We start from the raw sequence: 23703 nt of genomic DNA, 5'->3' as shown, positions 1-23703 counted from the left end.
AGGGCGGGGGATGAGTCTGCCTACAGAGATGAGGTCAACAAACTGTCTTCGTGGTGTTTGGTGAACAATCTCACACTAACCACCACGAAAACTAAAGAAATAATACTGGACTTTCGCAAACGCAGCACAGATCTGGCCCCACTCCTCATAAATGGAGTATGCGTAGACAGGGTCCAGTCCTTCAAATTCCTGGGGGTCCATGTCACGGTCAAGCTCTCCTGGTCTACTAACACCACGGCAGTGGTGAGGAAGGCCCAGAAACGACTCAATTTCCTGAGGGTACTCAGGAGGAACAACTTGGACACTAAGCTTCTGGTAACCTTCTAGAGAGCAACTGTGGAGAGCATCCTGGCATACTGCATTACAGTGTGGTACGCTGGAAGCACGGCAGCAGACAGAAAGGCCATGCAGAGAGTGATCAACACCGCCCAGAAAATCATCGGCTGCTCACTGCCCTCACTGGATGACATTGCCAGCCCTCGCTACCTCAGCAGAGGTGGGAACATTGTCAGGGACCCATACCACCCTGGTCACAACCTGTTCCAGCTGCTGCCCTCTGGCAGACGCTACAGGTCTCACAAAGCACAGACAAATAGACTTAAAGACAGTTTTTTCCCACAGCCATCAGGACTCTGAACTTGCGTTAGCATGACACACAATCCCTTCTGTGCAATAACATCGGGGTGTGCAATAACAATGTGCAATATCTTAGATTATGAAATATTTTAGAATTTACCTTGCCAGGATGTGACTTTTTATATTACTTGGTTTTTTTTTAACTGGGAAAACGCAATTTGTGGAGTAGCACCACCAATTTCGTTATACGCAGCTGTGTATGATGACAATAAAGACTTTTGATTTTGATTTGAAATTTGGCTAAGGGGTGGACACCCTTTGAGTGTCACACAAACCGACTGTTCCCGGCGCCCTCGGGTCCATTGTCAAACCAAATTCCAGAAGGACTACCAGAGTTGAAACAATTAACGTTTGCATTCTCCCATCTCTCACTGAAAGACATTGATGTGCCTCACGTGCTTAATGATTGTTTCTGTGTGGCTTAGAATGACTAAACGGAAGTGGTGGGACGGTCCATATTCGGTGGTGGGAAGAACATAATCTGCAGTCCGCCTGACAGGAAAGGGGGACACGTGGTACCATCTCAGCCCTCACCTCCACGGGGGCCTTCGGCTCCACCGGCTTCCATCCCAGCGAACCCCAAATCCGACACACTTGTCCCCGCCGAGAAATGATAATTTGGCCAAACTATCTCACCCTAGGCGAACGCAGTCATTTGCTTCCTCCTTGCAATATAGCATATACATTAGTTGTAGTCTTTCCCTCCCTCTTGAACCATGATGCTTCCTCTGGTGATGTATGTACGTCATCATTGAAGAAAGAGACAATTGCCCTAAAATCTGTCGAACTCAAAAGGGGAATGCTAAATTTTGCCAAAATTTGCTTTGAGTGTATCAGTGATTCTTGTTTATCCTATTATGACTTTGCATTTTGTTGGAATCTTTTGATTCCAAAAGAGTGACTGAAGGGGGAATGTGCAGACATAAGAAAGATCAGTTCAAGATACACTCTCAAGAAATAACATTGGAAAATATGAATTGTTTCTGGCTCTGTCTGTCAAAAAGGTTCCCGACCCCTGACCTATTGTATCCGATACCAACATATATATACAGTGCCGTGAAAAAGTTTTTGCCCCGTTCCTGATTTGTGTTTTTTGCATATTTATCACCCACAAAGGTTTCAGATCATCAAACCAATTTTAGTATGACACAGAGACAACCCAAGGAAATAGAAAATGCAGTTTCTAAATGATGATTTTATTTACCAAGGCAGAAAACTATTACAAACTTGTCTGGCCCTCTGTGAAAAAGTAATTGCCCCCTGAACCTAATAACAGGTTGTGCCACCTTTGGCAGCAATAACTGAAATGAAGCGTTTACGATAATTTGTAATGAGTCTTTCAAAAGGCGTTGGAGGAATTTTGGCGTACTCTTCTGTGCAGAATTGTTTAATTCTGCAATATTAGAGGGTTTTCTAGCATGAACAGCCCATTTCAGCACAACACAGCATTTCAATTGGATTTAAGTCCGGACTTTCACCTGGCCATTCCAATACCTTAACTTTTTTTTTAGCTATACAGAGATGAACCTGCTGGTGTGGTTTGGATAATTGTCATGCTGCAGAGCGTTGGAGCGCACGAACTGAGGGCCGGATGTTCTCCTTCAAAATTTGCTGGTAGACAGCAGAAATTTTTCTTCCAGCAATTAAATGAAATCCTGGTCCTGAGGCAGCGAAAGCAGCTCCTGACCATTACACTGCCACCACCATGCTTTACTGTTGGTATAGTGTTCTTTTTATACCAAATGTAATGGGCCGCAATGGTTTTCACCTTGGAACTCTGCCATGGATGCCAGCTTTGGCCAGTGCTTTTCTTATAGTAGAGTCATGAACTCCTTAACTGAGCGAGGCCTGCAGTTCTTTTGATGTTTTTCTAGGTTTTTTTGTGACCTCCTGGATGAGTGGTCGTTGCACTCTTGGAGTAATTTTAGTTGGCTGGCCACTCCAGGGAAGGTTTGCCACTGTTTCCAGTTCTCTCGAATTGTGGATAATGGCTCTGTCAGTGGTTCGCTAAAGCCCCAAAGCCTTGGAAATGGCTTAGTAACCTATTCCAGACTGATGTCCATCACTTTTTTTTCCGCATTTCTTTGGATCATGGCATGATGCTCTGATATTGTAGTCTACTTCACTTTGTCTGACACATTCTATTTAAGTGTTTTCTTCATTCAAGACGTGGTGGTAATCAGGTGTGGGAGTGATCTGTGAAATTGAACTCAATTTTCCAACAAGTGTGATTAGTCAGTTATTTTGTGATTTAACAAAGGGGGGGGGGCAATTAGTTTTTCACAGAGGGCCAGACAAGTTTGTAATTTTTTTCTGCCTTGGTAAATCATCGTTGAGAAACTGCATTTTCTTTTTCCTTGGGTTGTCTCTCATACGAAAATGTATTTCATGATCTTAAACGTGTGTGTGTGAGTGTCATAAATATGCAAAAACACATAAATCGGGAAGGGGGCAAATACTTTTTCATGGCAATGAATGTGTTTGCATTGACATTTTCTTGTTCCACATGTGAATTGTAATTAAAAATGCTGTTTGATATTGTGACAGTTGATAAATTAAGTGAACATCTTTCATAATGTCAAAATAGTGTAAGTGCTGTGAATAACAATGACAATGGACTCGTTTGAAAATTTTAATAACAAAAATGAGTTTCTCCAGTGTTTTGTAATTGAGTCTACGTATTTCGTTTCTTTGTCGCAATTTCTCCTGCTTTGGAGAATATGCGTTCGCAAGGGACAAAAGATGCATGTGTGCATAGCAACTGGTTCGCTACTCAACATTTGCGTTTTCTATGGAGGTCCTCCATCTTAGACCGCAATATACGCGTCAATAACTTGATTCTCGTTTTGCGCCAACCTCCTATTGACGGATGCGCTTCTTTATAAACAGTTTGGCTCGCAACTGTTGTGTCGACAGTTCTGGCATTGGTCATGTGACTATTTTAAAGCAGTACGCGCACCGACCCAGGGCTTGCCGAGGCAGCGCCTAATGCAATTTAAAAGACTGCAATTGAATAGTACACAATTTAAAATACATTACAAGATAAAATTGGAATAAATCCTGTGTTTTTCTTTTACTTTGCCTTCAATACAAGATGTTGAGATAGTGATCTCGGGAGGTTTAGTTGTCAATTTATTCCTCATAAATTTAAAATAATACAAAAGACTGTTGAGGTTCATCAAGTACAGTCTTTGCAGTTACAGAAAGGGCTGTAAATCATATTGCATTGAGTTTTCTTGAGATGTGTATGTATTGGAAATCAATTATTGAAAAAATCTAGCAGATGTGTCGCTAGCTAGTCTTGCACACTCTTTTCCCACTACACAACAAAGAGCGTTTTGTATGCTGTATGAAACTAAGCCAACAAAAGTCACTTCAAGACAAAGACAACACCTAGTATAGCTGACCATGACTCATTTGGTTGAAATGTGTCATTTGCATACTTTCACAATTTGAGAAAATGTATTTCACGTGCAGTTATTTTAAAAAAGTGGCAGGTTTATACTAATCTTTTAATATGCTGATCAACATTCTAGGTGTGTTGTAATATTTAAATAATTTTATGAACCAGTTAAGGTCCAATCTAAATATTTTAGATTAATTTACAGAAAAACTACACCCATACCAATCATCAACTCATTTTGGGGTTTGTATGTCCCAATTATCCAAGGAGCTGTATTGTCTGGGACTTTTTGTCCCTGGCAAGATCACCCATGGCAAACAGGTCCTAGGTGAGGGACCAAACAAAAAATGACTCAAAAGAATCAATTGCGACCTTCTATGATGCGTCCCAACTATGAGGTCTGTTTTCCCTAGTCTGGATGTGGATCACTGGGACCTCACTCTGGAACCAGGCCTGGAAGTTGGGGACAATGGCTAGTGCCTGGCGGCCGGACTTGTACTAAGAGGTACATGTGTCGTCCTATGGGCTTACCACATATTGGGCACGCGGCTCAGGTAGACTCCTAGACAAAAACATAGACATAGAAGTTTGGAGAGGCCATGTAGAACAAATTCCCAAAAGTTTAAAATAATGTCACCAACAGTTTGACAACTGTTGAGATAAGACCTCTGATACAAGTGCCAAAAAATTGCAAGATTAGATCAAATCACACAACCACACGATTCATGTTTTACAAAGTATTTTTTCATTTAAAAAATATTTCATCTTTTTATTTTTTTATTTGGTGCTAAGACTCAATGATTTACTAATTTAGCCCCTAAGAAAAACAAAAGCTGACATTTTCAACATTTCTGCATCAATAGAATACATTTTAAACAGAAATGTCAGACAGTTTTCTCCCCACAATTTACCAACATGGTCTCATTTTCAAGATGAAAACCGCATTAGTTAGTCATATTCAATACTTTACTCTGCACGAATGTCATAGGCCAAAAGAATAACTTAGGCTTCTGTTAAGGCAACTGTACAGTGTCTGTGTCTTGATAGCACCCAAACATCTAATCCCATCAAAGTGCTGAATTTAAAAGCTTCTTCTGCAATGCCGAGTCTCGTCTTCTCTCCCGGGCTCAGAGCAGTTATTCTCGCTCGCGTTCCTCCTCCAGAGGATGAGTTTCTCTGTGGTCCCACATTTGAACAGAGCAGTCCCACTGTGGACACAGAAGGAGAATAGAACCGCTTACTGTCATCCTTTACCACCTCGCGGCTTCAACAGGTTTAGACGGCAGCGACCTTGGTGAGATGGCCGTGCTCCGAACGAGCAGGAATGTGAGTTTTGTCACGTTTTATGCAAGATACATACTTTTTTCCTTGAATTTCATTCATAGACGTCAAAATGAATTTTCTTTAGCGTTTTATCTGTTCATCTTTTCTGTATTTTGAAATAAATGACCGTATCGGCCATTGGTTTGCGTCATGACGTCACTGCGCCATTGCGTCATGACGTCATCGTGTCATGGGGTCGTCAACTTGCAGTTTCGTGAATGTCGTGTTTTTAATGTGTGTGTATATATATATATATATATATATATATATATATATATATATATACACATATACATATACATATATATATATATATATATATATATATACACATACATACACACACACACACAGAGGTACCTCGACATACGAGAAATTTGAAATATGAGTAAAATTTCGGGCAAATATTTAGGTTTCTGTAAATCCAGTGGCGGGCGGTGCATTTTCTGGTAGCGCCTTCAACGTATCAATCCAACCATCAAAAACTATTTTATGGCTATAAAACCTCTACTGCAGCTACAGTTGCGACACATAAAAAATAATCAATAAATTAATGCACAAAAATGGGGTAAAATCCACTTCCTAGCAGCATTTCATGATTAAATACAAATACTGGAGCTTTTCAGACATTAAAACCAGGCCAGGGGGTGATTTTCCTGGGAAAAGACAGCGATGAACGTCAATAGCGTACGGGCAAACATTGCCCGAAAATGGGGTAAAATCCAGCCGAAAACAGTATTTATTGATTAAATACAAATACTGGAGCTTTTTAGACATCAGAACCAGGCCCGGAGTATAATTTCCGCGGTAAAAAGACAGCGATGAACGTCGATACGTCCATACGTATCGACAAAAAATGCACAAAAAAATGCACTAAAATCCACTTCCTAGCATCATTTATTGATTGAATACAAATACTGGAGCTTTTGAGACATTACAACCAGGCCAGGGGGGTGATTTTTCCCAGGAAAAGACAGCGATGGACGTCAATGGTGAAATGCCAAAAATTAAACTGGGGTAAAATCGACTTCCTAGCAGCATTTTGTGATTAAATACAAACACTGGAGCTTTTCAGATATCAGAACTTGGCCCACAATTGAAATATTATTTAGGAATATAGCCATATTTTACTCACCAAAAATCCTTTTTACACAATATCCATCCTCCTTTCTTTCTTCCTTCTTTCCTATCGCCATCGAAGCTAATGATGAAAGTCGAGCCTGTCCTGTCATATTTCCGGCATAGTCCGTTTTGAAAATAGCTTTAAATCAACACAACAATATACTATTTGCTTGTGGAGCTAAGTTAGCGCGCTGAAAGTGCCGCACACACCATTTTCCCGGCTGTAACAGGCTTGTGTCCATTTTTTTCTGGAAAAGTCCGTCTGGAAAATAGCTTTGTGAGCAAACAGAATCCATTTGTTTTTGCTTCTGTCGGCCATTGTGGGTGGAGTTTGCGATCTCGGCTGCCTCGGGTACTGCTTTGGCCCGCCTACTAGCCAATCATAGTTTGTGAAAGCAATGACATGTCCCAGCCAGCAAAATGCTAACGCCTATGAAAAATCATTGTGGGGTTGCCAACTCGAAATCTGATTGGTTAAAAGCAACAGTCTAGTTTAATGCAGCAGAGCTCGCAAGAACTGATTGTGAAGGCTTTGAGGCAGATCTGATCTGGCAACAAATAATGGCTGAAATGTGATTGGTTAAATGCTCCAATATGAAAACAAACATCTGGAAGCAGTGCAACCAGGGGGAAAAGCAATGAAAGGAAGCTAACAGACCATTTGGAATAATAAGTATTGATGGACAAAATATAATATGATTCAGATATTTCTTAGGCCAGCAGAGAAGGCCTTGAAGGCCCTGACGGCCCGCCACTGTGTAAATCCTATTAACTGCATTTTGCTTCTCAAAAATCACTGTTTGTCTGCTATATGATATATTTAACTGAATTTGCTGATCCAAACAACCAATGATTTCTAAAGGAAAATCTTGAAAATGATCTGGGGTGCACTAACTTTTTCTTATGACTGTATTTCTAAAAACACAGAGCAGAGATAATTTGTAGCGTAAAATTTTAGGTCACCAAACATTTGGAGTAAAAGTCCCAATTTATTGTTGAAATGTCACTCACAGAGCTACTGAGGATGATGTCTTCGTACGGGTGCCAACTGATGTCCCTCACGCAGGCACCATGACTCAACAATTTAGAAACCACGGCACCTGTTAGCACGTCATAGACTAGAGGGAAAAGCACAAGAAAAGTGTTGAAAGATACACTGTAGAGAATATCAATTTTAGTGGGCTGTAAATTATCATCTACCACATATTTATTTAATTATTTTAGCAGGTGCACATTATAAAGCAAGACGACACCACAGAAGATAGCGATTATCATAATAGTACTTAATAAAACAGGAGACGAAGTACAGGATCATATTCCTCCATTTATAAGTCAGCAGGGATGCTTCCCTCTCCCCAGCCACTTCATCCAGCTCTTGCGGGAGGATCTCGTGGTGTTCCCAAGCCACCCATACTCTTGGAGTACCGCCCACAAGACTTTCCGAGGGACATGGTCAACGCCTTCTCTGAGTCCACAAAGCAAATCTGAAGTGGTTAGGCAGACTCACATGCCCCTTGAGAGCCCTGCTGAGGGTATAGAGCTCATCCACTATTCGACAACCGGGATAAAAACCACACTACTCCTCCTCAATCTGAGATTCGACTTCCCACCTCGAGGCCTGGCTCCAGAGTCGGGCCCCTGTCTCCTGTGTCCGGGGGAGGGAAAACGCTGTGCAATAATCTCAAAGTAAAACAAATAAAAATATAGGCAATCCGATGTGAGCTCGATGAAAAGTGGCTTCTGGGAAGGTGGCCTCAAACCAAAATAAAGTTATACCTTATATTGTGCTTATGCAAATGATTCATTACTGGTCCATGAGCACAACTAGGGCATGCACAATGGAAAATCACTGAGCTTCTGTGGCTTAAGTTGATTTTGATGATTTTCTTCTAAATACTGCGATCTTTAAGCACTTCAACTTCAACATTCACGGCTTCAGTACATCGCAGATTTTATATTAAGAAAAAAAAAGTTCATTAAGCGTCAAAATCCACGCTGAAATTGCATCCAAAAGACAGGAGATTGAAAATGGTGGAAGTCGAGGCCCCGCTTCTTCTTTGGCTCTGTATTGGGTGGCACTCAGCGCCAAAGCAGAAGAATTTTACCGCAGGAGAATGACTTGCCAAGAAGAAGAATTTCACCGCAGAAGAATGACACGACAAATATTATAAAAGGCCATCATGCCTGTCCTGTTTTCATCGGATTGGACTTCACATTACCAATTGGAGAAAGACTACAGTGAGCCTTTTCCAGCTTTGTTTGGATTTTGAATCGTCGTCTAAAATGCCTCTTAAGCGTCTTGCAAAAGAATCACTAACGGAACCACCGATGCGGAGCGGGGACTTAGGAGCCACAGCGAGCGAGGTCTGCCACGCTGCCGTAACAGGCAGCGACACAGTACGTTGAAGAAGAGAATGCCTTTCCTGACATTCTCATTCAAAGATTAACTGAAAGTGCCAGGGTTCACACGGATCGCCTGCTGCTAATTTAATCTACAAGTTCAACAGCTGTAAAAAATCAAGAACAAAGGGTTGCTGCATGTCTGTTGGATGAACAACAGGAAAGCCTGGATCACGAAAGCATTCACAAAGGACTGGTTCTTAAACTGTATCTTCCTAAACGTGAAGCTGTACCTCGCTGAAAGGGGGCTGGACTTTGTGGAGTTTGCATGTTCTCCCCAGGCTTGCGTGGAATTTTTCCGGGTACCTGGGTTTCTTCCCACATCGCAAAATTATGCAGGTTAGGCTGGTTTTAACACTCAAAATTTACTCTAGGCATGAGTGTGAGCGTAAATGGTTGTCCTTTGGTCTCTTCGTGCCCTGAGATTATCTGGACACCAAGGTTGAAAAAACTTTAAGCGACAACTTTGGTTCGGGAAAAATCCTTTTGCTTGAAAAGAAAAACAGATTCACGGACACTATGAATAAAATAAGCACAGCAATACAATACAGATGAACAAATACATGTGATTGTACGAAATATATCTCTTCAACACTAAATAGAAGGGTTCACTGTTAAAAAGGAGGACCCACTCACTGACAATCTTTCCCGTGGAGCACCCAGAGTAAATGAATTTATGTCCCGTGCTGAACTCCGGTGAGAAACGGCAGCGGATGAGCGTATGCAGAACGCCGTGGCCGCGATATGTCATCACCGAGGTGTCACCAGCCAACTTGTGTCGCCTCAGAGCTGGGTAGAATAAAAAGAACAAAACAATAACATAAACAACAATTTATTGAGGACTTGCCGAATATAAATGATTTCACACCTGTGCCATTGTCCCAAAAAAACCCTTAGGATTGATTCGTTTGTATGCATGAACATAGCACCTGCATTCAGATGTGGAATAAAACACCTGAATGGACAGCATCTAGCTTGGTGGTGCTTTTGTGCACGTGCTGCAATGGTTCGTCCGCGGTGAGAAAATAACCAAGAAACCTCAGTCATAACTGTGGTGCAATGACCTAACAAAGTTTACATGATGCATTATGTTGGGTGGAACATATAAATTGTATCCCACACTTAGTAGATGGACAAAAATAAGAAATAATCTTTCTCTTTTCAAGGGTGATTCATGGCCCTTTTTCTTTCATTTAAATATTCCACATAGAAATATATTTATTGTGAAAATGATCTAACCCCTGACTAAATGATAAAACCCACCGCAAGTTCATCTCAGACAATTTTTATTTTATTAATACATTAATTTTCAGTACCGGTTTATCCTCACAAGTGTTGTTGGAGCCTAACCCAGCCAACTGTGGAGAAACCCTGAATTGGCTGCCTGCCAATGGCAGGGCACAATGAGATGGACAACCATTCACGCTCACACGTACAGTGGGGGTAATAAGTATTTAGTCAACCACCAATTGTGCAAGTTCTCCTACTTGAAAAGATTAGAGAGGCCTGTAATTGTCAACATGGGTAAACCTCAATCATGAGAGACAGAATGTGGAAAAAAAAACTGAAAATCACATTTTTGATTTTTAAAGAATTTATTTCCAAATTAGAGTGGAAAATAAGTATTTGGTCACCTTCAAACAAGCGAGATTTCTGGCTGTCAAAGAGGTCTAACTTCTTCTAACGAGGTATAACGAGGCCCCCACTCGTTACCTGTATTAATAGCATCTGTTTTAACTCATTATCGGTATAAAAGACACCTGTCCACAACCTCACTCCAAACTCCACTATGGTCAAGACCAAAGAGCTGTCAAAGGACATCAGAGACAAAATTGTAGACCTGCACAGGCTGGGAAGACTGAATCTGCAATAAGTAAAACGCTTAGTGTAAAGAAATCAACTGCGGGAGCAATTATTGGAAAATGGAAGACATACAAGATCACTGATGATCTCCCTCGATCTGGGGTTGCATGCAAGATCTCACCACGTGGCGTCAAAATAATAGCAAGAACGGTGAGCAAAAATCCCAGAACCACACGAGGGGACCTAGTGAATGACCTACAGAGAGCTGGGACCACAATAACAAAGGCTACTATAAGCAACACAATGCACCGCCAGGGACTCAAATCCTGCACTGCCCGACGTGTCCCCGTGCTGAAGCCAGTGCACATCCAGGCTTGTCTGCGGTTCGCTAGAGAGCATTTGGATGATCCAGAAGAAGACTCGGAGAATGTGTTATGGTCAGATGAAACCAAAATAGAACTTTTTGGTAGAAACACAGGTTCTCGTGTTTGGAGGAGAAAGAATACTGAATTGCATCCGAAGAACACCATACTCACTGTGAAGCATGAGGGTGGAAACATCATGCTTTGGGGCTGTTTTTCTGCAAAGGGACCAGTACAACTGATCTGTGTAAAGGAAAGAATGAATGAGGCCATGTATCGAGAGATTTTAAGTGAAAATCTCCTTCCATCAGCAAATACATTGAAGATGAGACGTGGCTGGGTCTTTCAGCATGAAAATGATCCCAAACATAGCCAGGGCAACAAAGGAGTGGCTTCGTAAGAAGCATTTCATGATCCTGGAGTGGCCTAGCCAGTCTCCAGATCTCAACCCCATAGAAAATCTGTGGAGGGAGTTGAAAGTCCATGTTGCCCAACGACAGGCCCAAAACATCACTGCTCTAGAGGAGATCTGCATGGAGGAATGGGCCAAAATACCAGCAACAGTGTGTGAAAAGCTTGTGAAGAGTTACAGAAAAGGTTTGGCTTCCGTTATTGCCAACAAAGGGTACATAGCAAAGCATTGAGATGAGCTTTTGGTATTGACCAAATACTTATTTTCCACCATGTTTTGCCAATAAATTCTTTACAAATCAAACAACGTGATTTTCTGTTTTTTTCTTCTTCCTGACATTCTGTCTCTCATGGTTGAGGTTTACCCATGCTGACAAATCCAGACCTCTTTAATCTTTTCAAGTAGGATAACTTGCACAATTGGTGGTTGACGAAATACTTAATTGCCCCACTGTACCTAGGGACAATTTAGAGTTTTCAAGACAGCATGAGAGTCCAGATGTTAAAGATTCACCTCCTAGTGATGGTGAACCGCGTGCAGTGGGCACTGGTGATTCCTATTCCACTGACCCAGCCCTTGGGGGCAGTGAAGAGACTGTCCAATAAGGTCGATCATGAGGTAAAAGCGCAACATACAATTGCAACGCAAGCACCAACACCGGCATCTAGAGATGTGCTGGAAGTTGCGGAACTGTGTGCTGCTACAGTTAGGGCAAGTCAAGTGGGAAGTTTGGAAGACATTCGTTTGGTCACAGTGACAGTGCGGGACCGGACCTTATGTGGAAGAGACTTTACACCAGGGGTCCTCAAACTTTTTCCTGTGAGGGCCACATAACTTTTCCCTTCTCTGATGGGGGGCCGGTGTCAGTTTGTAACAGAAAAAGTGTGACGATCGTAGGGGAGCTTAAAAAAATTATTGTTTTCCAGAAAGCCACACAACCAAATAACCCCTTCCAGGTTCTTCACAGAAAAAAAAGTCAGGAAACAAATAATAACACTATTAATGAAATAAATAATAACTAAATAACCCTCTCTGAGTTCTTCACAGAAAAAACAGGAAATAAATAACACTATGAAATAAATAACAACTAAATAACTCTCTCTGGATTCTTCATAGAAAAAAAAAGCCATGGAACATTAACTTTCTGTTGTGCCATGCACAATCTTCTCCCTTTGCTCTGAAGTTTATGCACAACATCACAACCGTCATTACAGAATCCCACGTCAACATTTTGCAGCACAGTGCTTGCTGGTAAATTCGGCAGTGGACTCGTAGCGGGGCGGTGAGACCCCTTTTTTCCAACTCCCGGTTCATGCGTCCCATTATTAGACCGCGAGTTTCGGCCACCATGCTAGGAGCCCCGTCAGTCGTGATGCTAGCTAGCTTTGACCAGTCCAGGTCCAACTTCTCCATGGTTTGGCACACTTTGTCAAAAATATCATTTCCCGTCGTAGTCCCTTCGAGACTTTGGGGGGCTGCCAGATCCTCGCAAATCTCAAAGTTTGCGCTAACTCCACGAATAAAAATGAGCAGTTGCGCTGTGTCTTCCACGTCCGTGCTTTCATCCAGTGCTAATGAAAAAAAGTCAAATTATTTCGTCTTCTGCTGCAGCTGGGCATATACATTACTCCCCTCCCGATTTCTTCAACGCGTCCGGTCATTGTACTCACCGACAGACTTACGGCATTAAATGCATCTTTCTTCTCGGGACACACCTCCTCCGCGACAGTATCCATACATTTCTTAACAAACTCTCCGTCAGTGAAAGGCTTACCGCTGCTTGCTATCAATTTAGCAACCCGAAAGCTGGCCCGAACGGATGCCTGGTTCTGCTGAGATAGTAGTCCACTTTTTCGCTTTGAGAGTTTGTCTGCTCGTATTTGGCCTTGCAAGCTATCGTACTTGTCTTTGCGACGGGATTCATAGTGTCGGCAAAGATTGTATTCTTTGAATACCACCACCGTCTCTTGACAGATGAGACAAACAGCCTTTTCTTTGCATTGAACAAAAAAAATAATTGTTTGTCCACTGCAGGTTAAATACCCTGCATTCTGAATCAATTTTTCTCTTACCTAACTTTTTCGCCATTATTCCGTTCTCAAACAGGTTGCAGTTTTTATATGCTTGAATAGTCCGCGATGGTCCCAGGGCTCCGCCCTCACATGCGATCGTCCAGATGTCTCGGTAACACTGCTCGTGCATGCAACGGTGGACGTGCCCGCATGCATCAAAGGGAAACACTCTCCCCGTGCGTTTCACCAAAGAAGCAATGTGAAGCCCCGCTTCACTGGGATGATTTGTGGGCTCAGCAGGGGTGCAATGAACCAAACACAAGATTAAAACGTCCCAGTCTTCAAGGCCAAATTGGAAAAAAATCCGATAGCGTCTCTGGTATTGTTCAGAGGGCCGGTCCAAATGTGCCGGCGGGCCGTATCCGGCCCGCGGGCCGTAGTTTGGTGACCACTGCTTTACACCATACCAAAAGCCCTCGGACTGGGGATCCGAACAGTGTAGTATACTAATACTGGAGAAACCCGGACAGTGGGTACTGGGTGTAAGGCTAAAGCGACATTGGAGGATGGCGAAACATGACTTCCGTTTAATAGGGGAGAGGTGAAAGGGGAATCAATCGGAAGGCAAAGTACAGTAATACCTTGATGATCGCGGTTAATGGCGGGTCGGTTCACATTTTTATGAACTACAAAAATATTTTTTTTCTTCAGTGCTGAGTCCTAGTAGCAAGCGAGAGACAGGTGTGTTGCTTCTGCTTGCGAGTTTCAGCGTCGATTTTCACATTCTGAACTTAAAAAATATATAAACACAAAAAATAAAAAAATAAGCCACCTCGTGTAGAGCAGTGGTCACCAAACTATGGCCCGCGGGCCGGATACGGCCCGTCAGCACATTTGGCCCGGCCCTTTGAACAATACCAGACGCTATCAGATTTTTTTCCTACTTGGCCTCCAGAAAAAATCCTAGGGCCCGGCCGTTCTTTGACGGGGAGATTTTCTTGGATCAAAAGCGGCGATTTTTCGGGCCACATGTGCGACGTCTGGGCCTCCTGGCGTTTCTCCGTACGGGAGTGTGGCGGAATGGCCTCAGAGCCTTCGGAAAGGGCTTCAAGGGGAACATCTTGGGAGAGGGTTTTGTGCTAGGTGGCGTCTTTGTTGTCGGACGTGATCAACAGGGCGTTTTGCTGGAACACCAAGAGGTGGAGTTTGGAGATCACGTCAACATTGAAGATGTGATGCAAGCTGTCAGGAAAATAGGGCAGGAGCTTCAGACCATGAAAAATGTTACGGAGTAACCCCAAAGAGCCAAAGAGAGAACGGAATAATGGCGAAAAAGTTAGGTAAGAGAAAAATTGATTCAGAATGCAGGGTATTTAACCTGCAGTGGACAAACGATTATTTTTTTTGTTCAATGCAAAGAAAAGGCTGTTTGTCTCATCTGTCAAGAGACGGTGGTGGTATTCAAAGAATACAATCTTCGCCGACACTATGAATCCCGTCACAAAGACAAGTACGATAGCTTGCAAGGCCAAATACGAGCAGACAAACTCTCAAAGCTAAAAAGTGGACTACTATCTCAGCAGAATTCATTTGTACGCCAAGCTCAGCTGAACCAGGCATCCGTTCGGGCCAGCTTTCGGGTTGCTAAATTGATAGCAAGCAGCGGTAAGCCTTTCACTGACGGAGAGTTTGTTAAGAAATGTATGGAAAGATGCATTTAATGCCGTAAGTCTGTCGGTGAGTACAATGACCAGACTCGTTGAAGAAATCGGGAGTAATGTATATGCCCAGCTGCAGCAGAAGACGAAAGAATTTGACTTTTTTTCATTAGCACTGGATGAACGCACGGACGTGCAAGACACAGCGCAACTGCTCATTTTTATTCGTGGAGTTAGCGCAAACTTTGAGATATGCGAGGATCTGGCAGCCCTCCAAAGTCTCAAAGGGACTACAACGGGAGAGGATATTTTTGACAGTGTGCCAAACCATGGAGAAGTTGGACCTGGACTGGTCAAAGCTAGCTAGCATCACGACGGACGGGGCTCCTAGCATGGTGGGCAAAACTCGCGGTCTAAAAGGACGCATGAACCGGGAGTTGGGGAAAAAAAGGGTCTCACTGCCCCGCTACGAGTCCACTGCCTAATTCACCAGCAAGCACTGTGCTGTTACAAACTGACACCGGCCCCCCATCAGAGAAGGGAAAAGTTATGTGGCCCTCACAGGAAAAAGTTTGGGGACCCCTGGTGTAGAGGTTCACTCGCCTGACTTCGTTGCGGGCAGACGCGGGCTCGATTCCCGCAGGCGGCTGTGTGATTGCGAGTGCGGATGGTCGTTTGTATCTCTGTCTCCGCTACGACTGACTGGCGACCAGTCTAGGGAGTGTTCTGACTTTCGCCCGGAGACAGCTGGGTTAGGCTCCAGCAACCCACGCAACCCTTTCGAGGATAGGCAGTATGGAAGATGAATGAATTAAAAAAAATCCCTAGAAAAAAATCTGCGATGTAGTGAAGCAGCGATCATTTATAAAAATGAAGATGCCTGTCAAAATTTCCGCAGGTTATATTCTTTACTTTTCATAGGTAAGGAGGGAGTTGTCTTATCTTTATTGCACAACAGAACAAAAATATTTTTTTAAATCATATTTTGTATTCTCTTTTTTTATAAAGTAAGGTAACCTTCTCTATTTACTTGCATATAAGCTGCCCGCATGAAATTTTTGAATTTTACAATTTCTCGCATATAAGCAAGCCTCCCTCCTGATTCCCAATTTTAACCTCCATATTCATGGTTTTAATAGGGTGTACAAATGTGTTACTTTGAAGGGAAAATCTTAAGAAAACTCATCACATGTGGTATTTCTGAGATACTGTATGAATCAAAAGCACATTATTAGGGTCACTATCATAAGGAAGTTAATATTCACGTAAATGCAAAATCTAAAATTATTCTATTTGAAAGAAGAAATAAGTCATCTTGATGAGAACCTGATGCTCTCTTATTGCAGAAATTACAATTTTCTTATCAGAAGTTTTAGATGTGTATTGCTTCTAATGTAAAAATGTCTCAATTCTTTCGATGGTTCATATTACTCCAATAGTTGTCCCTTTCGAACAAGAAATACAACGAAAAAAATCAATATTAGCGAGTTAGCTTAGCATTGTGATGTTCTTTTATAGCGCTGGGACACCTCATGTACCCAGATACTCCGGTCAGAGAGTGAGACGAAGGTACACAGATGATTTTTCAGCTTCTTTTATATCAAATCCAAGTAATTGACAATGTAGAGCATTCTTCTTTGACAACACATTCCAGTCAACTTTGATGAACACTGAATCAAACTCCACTGTCATCGTTCGCGGTGCTTACTAAAGACTACAACTCAAACTACAACTATAGGACCCCAATCTGTCCGCCTAGGTCAGGGGTAGGGAACCTATGGCTCGGGACCCACATGTGGCTCTTTTGATAGGTGCATATTGCTCTACGCCAACCTGTGATTCAAAATATGGAAATCGCTGGTAAGAGAGATAAGTCCCAAACGCACCAATAGGAAGCGTCATGTCGGCACTGTGGCGTTGACACTACTTCTAGCGCCACTTTTTTAATCTATTTTTTTTCTACTCTTCTTCATGCATACTCGCATTGATACTCATTGATTAGTGACAGCGTAACAATGTTGTCAAGAGAATTCTGAGATTTTTTGTACTTTAAAAGTGGTGAAATGACTAAAAAGTGCACACATTTTAATATATGTTTTCTTTTAAATTCTAAGTATGGCTCTCAATTAATAATATTTGAAAATTTGAATTGTTCAAGGCTCGCTCTGTCAAAAAGGTTCCCGACCCCTGGCCTAGGTGCTTGAACAAAAAGAAGGATATAATCTGCCTTTTAATGAAAACAACGGAAAAAATAGGAAATTTATAACAATCAAAGAGGAATTTTGTTTGATTTCAAAATCAAGGCTACTTGCGTTTGGCCAGTCAGAGCACGTTTAACTAGGTTTATGGGTCAGCGCCCTAGGTAAGATGGCTGCCCTGGACCTAGGTAAGATGGCTGTGCCCCAAGCGAGCAGTGAGGGGAACGCGAGTTTTTTCACGTTTTATGCAAGGTACGTTTTTTTCTTGAATTTCATTCAAAGACGTCAGAATAAATTTTGTTTAGCGTTTTATCTGTTTATCCTTTCTGTATTTTGAAATAAATGAAAGTATCGGCCGAATTCGCTTGCGTCGTGACGCAACGGCGCCATTTTGAAGTGTTGCGGCGCCGTCAATTTGCATTTTTTTGCATGTCGATTTTTTATGCGCATATAAGACGTACCCCCAATTCAGTCATAATTTTTTTGTCCGATAAAAGCGCCTTATATGCGAATACGGTAGTTACTTTCATAATTTGATAAGGAGGATACTATTTCACTTACTTATTTACAGACGTTTTACGTATCAAATTTGAAAAAATAAGACGCCATAGTAATCGTGATAATTATCGATAGACTGCTTTTTTATCGTGATAACATTTTTTTTCATATCGCCCAGTTCTACTTTGAAGGTAAGGGAACATCTGACAGGTCAAAAATCATGCAATACTAATGACATGTCAACATCCATCAAATGCTTCAAAAGAAGAAGATATCTTTCAAGTCATAGGCGAACCTCCAGACATCACTTCAAAGGAATGGAACACCAGTCTAAAGTCAACCCCAGGGACCACCATGAGGTCTAAGGCCCTCATGTGCCACATTTTTGATTGACAAAAGGTGACTAATATTACCGTATTTTCACACCTATAGGGCACACTTAAAAGTCTAAAATTTTCTCTAAAATGGTCGATGCGCCCAATCGGTCGGTGCGTCTTGTCTGTGCAGTAAACTCAATTTTTGTATGGCTCTGACCGCTTGAGTGACTGGTTTTATTTCTTGCCGGCACGCTACTTATTGCAATCAACCCAGCGGACGTTCACCCTAAAAATAGCCTCCCCGCGCATTTTAAGCATTATGGTAAATCCATTCAAAACATCCAAGGGCAGTGGCCAGGCATTGGACTTCCGTGTGCTTGCAGGACTTTTAACCCTCAAAAACACTCTCAATACTCAAAGAAACAGCATATTAGAGCTATACAGAGGAAATGCCTGGCGTGAATGACAACACAATGCGGGTGTGAACGCTTGGAAAATGGACTGAAGCCATGAATTGAACACAATGTAACAGCTTTGCTAACGGATTGCTAACAGATTGCTAACGAATGGCCAACATTGTAGTTCGGGCAGGCAGCGTCACACGAGTTACGTGACGATTTGGAATGAATTGTCGATGCCAAAATAACAGCGAGGAGAATCAAAGGCTTGGGAGTGATGCATGTGGCGAGTTACAATGGATTGTGGATGACTGGGCTCAAGTGTATGGTTGCCAATGATGTGGGCTGTTTATAAACAGCTGCAATGATAATCTGGACCATGTACAAATAGAATGGTAAGGTTGTTAAAGTCAAGTGTATTGATAGACAGTGGAAGACATCTAAGCGCCAAGACAAACAACTAAAGTCCATTTGTCTAGAAAACAGAAAATGCACAACAAGACAAATGAAGAAGAAATGGGAGGAAACTGTAGTCCAATGTATGCGACAGAACCCTGCAAAACCACGCAAAAGGAAATGGGATTTTCATCTTGGAAAGCTAAAATGAAACGATCCTTAATGTTTTAACAGAAAAAAACAATTGAATTGGGCTAAGAAGAGGCCATCATGGACTGTGGATAAAGGTTATCTTCAGAATCTGCATTGGATACATTGATGATGCTGTACCGTTTATTTGGTGCCGTTCCAGTGGTACTCGGATGATTCGCCTAAAGACGTTTCGCCGACGGACGTTTGACAGACGGACAGGTCGCTGAATGGACGTTCCGCCGAACGTTCATTCGGCCGAACCGCCGTTCGGGAGGTTTCGCCGAAACGGGATTCGCGCGCCCGCCCCCGGATCGTGTGTGTACAAGTTTTTCAACCTCGGCCCGTTAGGATTTTTAATCCGGCCCTCCGCCGGCGTTGTCCAAATTATAGTAAAAATCAATGATTCATTTCCCTTTGCCGCTCATCACTCTCAATTTATTAGTCTACCGTCAATGGCAGTCCGGGAATTAGCACTCTTGGGCGGGCATGTCAGCCCGGGAATAAGCACTCTTGGGCGGGCATGTCAGCCCGGGAATAAGCACTCTTGGGCGGGCAGATGTAGCAGAACCGAGCCGTGAAATGACAGCAATCAGGTCTAATACATCCTAAAACAACATTTAATGATCAAATACAAATACTTTGGACATTAGAACCGAGCCCAGGAAAGTGAATTCCTCGGTAAAATGTCGCAATGATGGCAAAAAAACTTCTATATACGTCCATTCGCCAAACGGCTCAAAGTGCTCTCAAATTCGGTCAAATCCAGCCGAAAACAGCATTAAATGATTAAATACAAATACTGGAGCTCTTTGGACATTGAACTGAGCCCAAGGAAGTGAATTCCTCGGTAAAATGTCGCGATTTGCATTCAAAATTTTCCTCTCCCTACATACTTGCCGAAGGGTTTCTGCAGCCCACCGGAAATTGCACGAGTAGGTAAATCATATCTCTACGGTCATCGGAGGGGTTTCTCCCCGGGAACAGTGCTTCGTGGGCGGATTTTAATGACACATGCTGAGTTTCATTATCGAGCTCCATATATTTCGCGAGTTTGAGCACTTTAAAAATCGGCGGGGGTTCCCCCCGAGCCTATCCGAGAATAGTGCACCGTGAGCGGACTGGGTTGGACGACGCTCCGCTGAATTTCTGGAGCTCCAGAAATTTTTCAAATTTGAGCCCAACACACATCGGAGGGGTTTTTCACCGAGCACAGTGCTCTGTGGGCGGACAGGGGTGACACATGCCCCGCTGGAATCCTGAGCACCATAATTTTTTTCTAAGTGTGAGCACCACACACATCGGCGGGGTTTTTTCCCCGAGCGTATCCCAGGATAGTGACACATGAGCGGATTGGGTTGGCTGATGCCCCGCTGAAATCCTGAGCTCCATAAATTTTTCTAAGTGTGAGCACCACACACATCAACGGTGTTTTCACCATGGCCTATCCGAGGATAGTGACATGGGCGGATATGGGTTGCTGAAGCCCCGCTGAAGTCTCGAGCTCCAGACGTATATAGACATTTTTTTCGCCTCCATCGCGACATTTTACCGAGGAATTCACTTCCTTGGGCTCGGTTCTAATGTCCAAAGAGCTCCAGTATTTGTATTTAATCATTAAATGCTGTTTTAGGATGGATTTGACCCGATTGCTGTCATTTCACGGCTCGGTTCTGCTACATCTGCCCGCCCAAGAGTGCTTATTCCCGGGCTGACATGCCCGCCCAGGGGTGCTTATTCCCGGGCTAACATGCCCGCCCAAGAGTGCTTATTCCCGGGCTGACATGCCCACCCAAGAGTGCTTATTCCCCGGGCTGCCATTGACAGTAGACTAATAAATTGAGAGTGATGAGTGGCAAAGTGAAATGAATCATTGATTTTTACTATAATTTGGACAACGCCGGCGGCGGGCTGGATTAAAAATCCTAACGGGCCGTATACGCGCGAATCCCGTTTCGGCGAAACCTCCGTTCGGCAGAACGTCCATTCGGCGACCTGTCCGTCTGTCAAACGTCCGTCGGCGAAATGTTTTTAGGCGAATTATCCGGTCACGGTTCCAGTTAGATTTGCAAAGAGGACTGCCTAAAGAAAAAAAAATCCCACAGTCCTAGATGATACGGGGCTGCATGTCAGACAAAGGTACTGGGGAGATCGGTGGTTTTTTTTTTTACATTGACATTTTGGACATCGTTTATATCCCTGAAAATTGAAAAGATGTTCGAGTATTACGAGATTCTTTTCCAACGTGGCAGTGCATCTCATGGTGGAATGGCAGCCGAGTGGTAAATGCGTCGGCCTCAGAGTTTTGGTGCCCCGCGATTGGCTGGCCACAGATTCAGGGTGTCCCCCGTCTGCTGCCCGTCATTAGCTGGGATAGGTTCCAGCACCTCCCGTGACCCTTGTAAGGATAAGCGGTTCAGAAAATGAATGAATGAATAAACAATGCATCATGTCACAGAGCAAAAACTCTGAACGCATACATTGGAGAAGGACAGATCCAGTCATGGTCTGAAAATACCCCGGATCTTAACCCAATTGAAAACCTGTGGTGGGAAATTTAGTCTCAGTCTGAGTGTCAACTATGGTGATGAGTGGCCAGACTGTACCAACTGGATCCCCTAGTTGATTTTGTAATACTGATATCATGCCTGTACTTGGACAGCGGATAAAATAACGCTTTTTCAGAAGTATAGTCGTACCTCTACTCACGAATGACTCTAAATACGAACTTTTCAGGTTACGAAACACTGATTTTGTAAATGACCGTTCCAATATACGAAAACAAGATCCAAGTTACGGAATCTCCACAAATTTAAATACATTTCTTGTGTCTTTACTTTCACTTTCTTTCATCTTCCATATCGCTTATCCTCACAAGGGTTGCAGGGGGTGCTGGAACCTTTCCAAGCCAACCATGGCTAGCAGGCGGGGGCAGCCTGAATTGGTTGCCGGCCAATCACAGGGCACAATAAAACAAAGAACTCTTTATGGTCACACAGCCCCACCGCCACAGAGTGGGAATGAAACCCAGACTGCGTGCACCAAAGTCAGGCGGAAGAATCACTGCAACATCGGGTGGCCCATTTCCTGTGTCTGGTATATTATTTTGAAATAGTACTTGAGTTCTTTATTTAAAATTATTGAAATAAAATGAATTAGCGAGCCCTGTTTTACATCAAGGAAAAACTGAAGATAAGAAAGTGGCATGCAAATGACTGATATTGCAAGACAATACAGGCCGGCCGTAACCCCACTACTAGCATCACTACGCTCTCTGTACTGAACGACGAGCTCATAATTTGAAGTTGTTTAGATGTGTGTTTATGTGCATGTCGTCATGTGCTAATGTTAACTTCCTCGTTACACTGGACTGGGTTTTGTTGGTAGGTTGTGCGCACGCGCACGCACGCACACACACAAACAGTAGCACAGTTTTAGACAGTGTTGTTGGTCTAACAGCCAGGCTTTAAGGTGATTGGCAAAGAGGTTCAGAGACGGGAGTTCACGTAGCGTATTTTCACGACTATAAGGGGCAATAAAAAGTCTTAAATTTTCTCCAAAATAGACAGGGCACAACCTACCATAATGCGGAGCGCCGTGTGTAAGCTCTAAAGCCTGACTGAGAACACTTCTTGCCGACACGCTTCTTATATAGAGAGAAGGCAGATGTGGGTGGGGTCAGACGCTAAAGGCACACCCATACAAGGTACCCATATATAGTGTGGGCATGCGTTTATTGCAAAACAATTTGGGTTTGGTTTCTAAGGCCCCCCGAAAATGAATAGAATACAAATAGACACGCTTACGAAGCTCAGTTCAAACTTCAAGCCATCAATTATGCAGGGGAACATGGGAATAGAGCAGCCGCGAGGGAATTTTAGATCAACGAATCCATGGTTAGCAAATGGAGGAAGCAGGAGAACGAGCTTCGCCAAGTCAAAAGAAGAAGCTGAGTTGATTTGCGCGTGCCCATCTCGCAGCAGCGGTGAAAAACCAAGTCACGAAAATGAACTCTGAGCTTGCCGCCATTCCCGGAGGCTTAACTAAAGAGCCGGCTTGTTACGCCACTATTTGCGAATGGATTATGGCCGCTTGGACGAACGTGTCTGCTTGCACTGTTATTAAAGGCACTAACAACAGGATGAGGGTTTGGCCTTATAGACGTGTAATCATATTGAATGTATTATGGATCCTGTCGCACTTATTGGAAAAGATCAGATCTATGCATGTTTCGGAAGAAGTAGTTCGTCTAGTGGGGCCACTGATTAGTTGTGTAAAGCTAAATTTAGTTAACAGTGATTTCAATTGTCTCCGATTTGATTTGTCGAGCCAGTTAATATTTAAATCTCCAAGCAAAACAACTTCATTTCTTGTGTCGCATTCCCTAAGTAGGGCCCAAAGCTCCATCTGTATAGAATGCATTAAAGGCAGCTGGAGGTCTTAATATGCCAATCAAAGTTATTCACATTAGTGGGGATAGTGATATTTTAATACTGATGCCTTCAAGGTTGTGTATGTTAACCCATTCTATCTGCTTACATTTAAAGTGTTCCCTATTATTGGGCAATTGTGGCTG

At 42.9% G+C, this 23703-nt stretch overlaps 1 protein-coding gene across 3 annotated transcripts in view; it reads right to left on the bottom strand.

Annotated features, from left to right (window-relative positions):
• Nucleotides 1-4761: 4761 nt before the first annotated feature.
• dcaf11 (ddb1 and cul4 associated factor 11) overlaps nucleotides 4762-23703 on the bottom strand; it is an 84482-nt gene continuing 65540 nt past the window's right edge. For all 3 annotated transcript variants that reach the window (XM_077624843.1, XM_077624841.1, XM_077624842.1), the window contains 3 exons: nucleotides 9521-9673; nucleotides 7496-7602; nucleotides 4762-5247 (listed from right to left, as the gene is read on the bottom strand). In XM_077624843.1, the coding sequence (XP_077480969.1) occupies nucleotides 5176-5247; nucleotides 7496-7602; nucleotides 9521-9673 (332 nt within the window). In that variant the 3' untranslated portion in view covers nucleotides 4762-5175. The remainder of the gene's footprint in view (nucleotides 5248-7495; nucleotides 7603-9520; nucleotides 9674-23703) is intronic.

Source organism: Stigmatopora argus, chromosome 17 (assembly GCF_051989625.1).
Source record: "Stigmatopora argus isolate UIUO_Sarg chromosome 17, RoL_Sarg_1.0, whole genome shotgun sequence".
Taxonomy (NCBI): Eukaryota; Metazoa; Chordata; class Actinopteri; order Syngnathiformes; family Syngnathidae; genus Stigmatopora; species Stigmatopora argus.
This window is presented reverse-complemented; position numbering and strand designations above follow the sequence as displayed.